Source organism: Poecilia reticulata, linkage group LG16, assembly GCF_000633615.1.
Source record: "Poecilia reticulata strain Guanapo linkage group LG16, Guppy_female_1.0+MT, whole genome shotgun sequence".
Classification (NCBI taxonomy): domain Eukaryota; kingdom Metazoa; phylum Chordata; class Actinopteri; order Cyprinodontiformes; family Poeciliidae; genus Poecilia; species Poecilia reticulata.
In genome coordinates this window covers 31,421,514-31,425,658 of record NC_024346.1, presented here as the reverse complement: position 1 = coordinate 31,425,658, position 4,145 = coordinate 31,421,514, and the positions used below count along the sequence as shown (strand labels likewise).

The following is a 4,145-nucleotide window of genomic DNA, read 5'->3' as shown; positions in this document are numbered from 1 at the left end:
CACCTGGTGACACACCTCTCTGTGTCACCACAGCAGATGTGAGGATGTTCCTCCAGGAAATCAACCCCCATAAGGCTGCAGGCCCCAACAACATCCCAGGGCGGGTACTGAGGGGCTGTGCACTCCAGCTGTTTGAGGTGTTGGCAGACATCTTCAACACCTCTGTCACTGGCAGTCTTCACCTGCTTAAAGACCGCCACTAATGTCCTTGTCCCCAAGTGTCCCACAGTGACAGACTGTCGACATACAGACTTACCATTTGTAGTCATGAAGTGCTTCGAGAGGCTAGTCATGACCCACATGAAGGACTTCAACAGTAAGCCTATAGGAAGAACTGCTCCACCTCTTATGCCGTCTCATTGGCTGGCGATCCACACAGCCCTCACCCACTTGCAGAACAGGAAGTCTTACATCAGTTTGTTAGTTTTGGATTTCTCTGTGGCCTTCAACACCATCCCTGGTGCAAAAGCTCTTGATTCAGTTTCACAAAAGAGTAACACATAACTTACCATGGTAATTTATTCTGTGAAGCTAGCCTGCTAATGGCCAGGCTTTAGTTAAACCTGGAGCCTTATCTGTTCAGTCTGCACTCACACTGATCAGAAATGTGTTTTGTCCGTGATTTTGTTTTCTTATTAGTTTTAGTCTTTCTTGTCACCAAAAAAGTACTAATATTCAGTCAAGTACTTTTATTATTTTAAGACTGTGATGGTAGAAATTACCATTATCCATTTCAGAATGACCCACATTGGCTCTGTTACTATTCAATTGTGTTTCTGAAGACCACTGATTGGCAGAAAGGCCTTTAATAGACTATTGTAGAGTTGAGGGTATTCGAAAAATTGGTCATAAACAAAGATATTGTAATGAAGTCAAGCCACTGAAGTATAACTAAAGTATATGTAGGACAGTGCTTTAAATATGTCGGCGCATGTCACCAAAATGTTAGATTAGTTCTTTGGGTTGTGGAAGTTGGTAAAGTGTGTCCGTTGAAGAACGCTGTACTTGGCGTCTGTTACTGTGTGCTGGTGGTACAACGGTCAGTGTCTGCTGTGAATTCTGAAGGTAAGCAATGCTGACCGCCAGCTCCTCACTGTAGCCAAATGTTACTGTTAATGTCCAAGTAGTTAGTTTTGTATCATTTTGTCTTTTCTTCCTTTTTAGTATATGCTGTATCTGTAAACAAAAAAAACTGCGTTGAGACTTATGTTGACACGCAGTATTTGCTGTGAATTGTGAAGATGAAGCCGCTGCGCTGTCGGCTGGTCCGAATAAACGGTCTGAACCACGATCTCTACCGCTGTGTGTGTCAGATTCCTGCCTCAAGTTTCCTTCCGACAAAAAATCTTTAAAGAAAACACAACGCAGAGTCTAAGGAACAGCGAGGCGTCATCTCACACGGACAGGGTTGCATATACTTCACATACTTTAGTTAAAAATTGAAACTAAAATTAATTTGTAAAAGTTATTTTAAGTTAAGTTAAAATTCACAATTAAACAAATGCAGTTTAATTAAAAGTATTATGAAAACAAGCGCTTACACGATAAACATTCCTTTGGTCTTTGTTAAGCGGGCTGCTAAGATACATTTTATAAGGTTATCTTTCTAACCTGCCGTGTTTTGATATTGGTGTTTTATCTGCTGCCTTCGCGCTGACAGTTGACAGATTTTTGCCTCAAACCAAATGCATCACAATTGAAACAACTGTTGCTTTTATCCAGCTTTCGCTGCTTTTGTGTTCAATAAAAACTGAACAGAAAATGTTTAGTGAAGACATCTGAGCCTCCGTTATAATTGCAGAAGCTTTTTCTATGCAACAGTGTTCTCATATGAATAAACTGAAATCAGAGGTAATATTCTTACAGGAAACACATATTTGTCTACCACTCAATTAAAAACATTGTGGCTCAGCCATTTTAATTGGGCTCAACAACCTGATAAAGAAGGCTGGTTCAGTTCTGGTTCAGTTCTGGTTCAGTTCTGGTTCAGTTCTTCAGATTCAGTGCAGTACAGAGCGCTGCAGAAAATCTTTCCTGCCAACAGCCATCACCATCTTCAATAGCTCTTTGTGGAATCTAAATTAATGAGCTACAACATTTAATTTCCCATTGGGATTAATAAAGTATTTTTGAATTTTGAAAAATGCTTTTTAAATCAGGCTGATCGTAAAAAAAGAAGCTACTGCATGTTGAGAAAAGCCAACATATGTTTGAATACAATTTTCCAACCACTGGTCAGTCCAGGTTTCTAGGTTCTGCTCCTTTCATTTTCCCCACCTTGTGGTCAGCATTGCCCACAAAGCTCTTGTTGCGAATCAAACAATTAAAGATTTGAAAAATACTACAACAGCCAGGAGGATTGGAGGAAGATTTATATAGAAATAATTTTGTGCCTTTGATTGTTTTATTTAATCTTTAAAAAATAAAATACCAATATGGGGGTGACTGAAACACATATGACTGTATATCAACATATTTGTTTGATACTATCAATAATGTTATTAATAAAACTGTCTGCGGTCACATCAACTTAATTCAAAACTGCTATTTTCGGTACATACTAATTATTCAAAGACACAGTATATTTAGAACCAAACCTTAAAGTTATTACTTAATTTCTAAGTTGACCCATCTAAGATATTTCTCCTCTCAAAATCAAAATCTCTACAATATTCGACAATATTCGAAAAGTGGTTATTGTGTGTGTTCCTACAAAGATGTGGAAATAATTCCTTTACATACTAATTGTACATTTTCATGAACCCATTCATAAAGCCTGTTTTTCAGAGTAAAGTGAATCTGAACCATATTCACAGAACAAAAAATGTACTTAATAATATACAGTTGTTTGGGTTGAGCCTTATTGAAAACTGTTAAAAAAGTAATTGTAGGTGCTGACAATTTGTCAGAGGTTTATTAATCACAGATAATATGCATCATTTAGAGCAACACTGGAAAAAGGTACTGCAAAATTAAGAGCATTCCCACGATGATGAGCCCACAGAAGAAAAGCCAGGGAGGGATAGGCCCTAAGATAAATGGAAAAAAATAACAGCAAAACATGAGAGGCTCAGAGATGTGCATTTTAAATGAAAATATGAAAATGCCAGACTCACTTTCTTTGGTGACGGTATGTACTTGACATCGACTATCCACAGCTACACTCAGCATTGCTGCTTTGTTGTTCCCTTTGATATTTTGGCCTTTCATCAAGTTGGGCAGAAAGACTACATCCGTCACAACAATGCCATGTGACTCATGAACATAGTACAGCTTCTGCAAAAATGAACATACAAATAAACTTTTATGTATATACACTTTATATGTTTGGGTTAGTATGATGTTTATGTTACCTGTAGAGAAAAAGCAATATGAACTGCTACTGATCCAGTTACTGTTCCAAGGCCAAGAAACCTCCCAGAGTCACTGTTACAGATAAGTCAAAGATTACATTTTCCATCTGCCATCCTCAAATGCTTGATTGATCAACTTTCTATATGTACACACAAACACACATATATAAATCAGTGACGTGCAGTCAGGGGAGGCCATATTCTTCATCATGGAAGAATATTGTAATAAGACAATTTATATTATTTTCATTCTGTGTTTTGTACTACGAAGTATTTATTTTTCATTTAGTTTAACCAATTTTGATTATTTTTTCTTCAAAATTGCTGAATTTTAGCATTTTCCCATTCAAATGCAGACGAAGCGCAGCTGGTCAGGCAGCAGTGAGCTGAGCCTCACCTTGGATTGCGCAACCTCTAGCTGGCTGCCACTCGATGAGAGCATGTTCCTCCTGTCTGTACATCGTCAATAAAATGGTTAAAAAAAATTTATATATAAACTGATTTTCCATCATTTAGCTTATCTATATAATGTACAGTGTTTGTTGTCACCAACTGTGTGTGTAACGTGTTTCGTGTGCTGAGGAGCGATCAGAGAACAGATTTGAGGTGAGGCAGGCAGTTCTCTTGCCTCATGGCAGGGGGCGCTCATGAACCCAGACATTGTGACTCCACGTCTGCAGAGTAAGAGACATCAAGCTAGCCATAGACATAATACAAGAGTAGACCCCGCATTGGCTGCTCCGGCGCAGGAAATACGGCGGCCATCTTGGAGAGGTCGTCCCTCCTACTTTG

General features: G+C 38.6%; 1 protein-coding gene across 2 annotated transcripts in view; it reads right to left on the bottom strand.

Moving 5' to 3' along the window:
- Positions 1 to 2,882: 2,882 nt before the first annotated feature.
- preb (prolactin regulatory element binding) overlaps positions 2,883 to 4,145 on the bottom strand; it is a 20,268-nt gene continuing 19,005 nt past the window's right edge. For both annotated transcript variants that reach the window (XM_008432800.1, XM_008432801.1), the window contains exons 8-10: positions 3,354 to 3,426; positions 3,117 to 3,276; positions 2,883 to 3,029 (exon numbers count right to left, since the gene is read on the bottom strand). In XM_008432800.1, the coding sequence (XP_008431022.1) occupies positions 2,941 to 3,029; positions 3,117 to 3,276; positions 3,354 to 3,426 (322 nt within the window). In that variant the 3' untranslated portion in view covers positions 2,883 to 2,940. The remainder of the gene's footprint in view (positions 3,030 to 3,116; positions 3,277 to 3,353; positions 3,427 to 4,145) is intronic.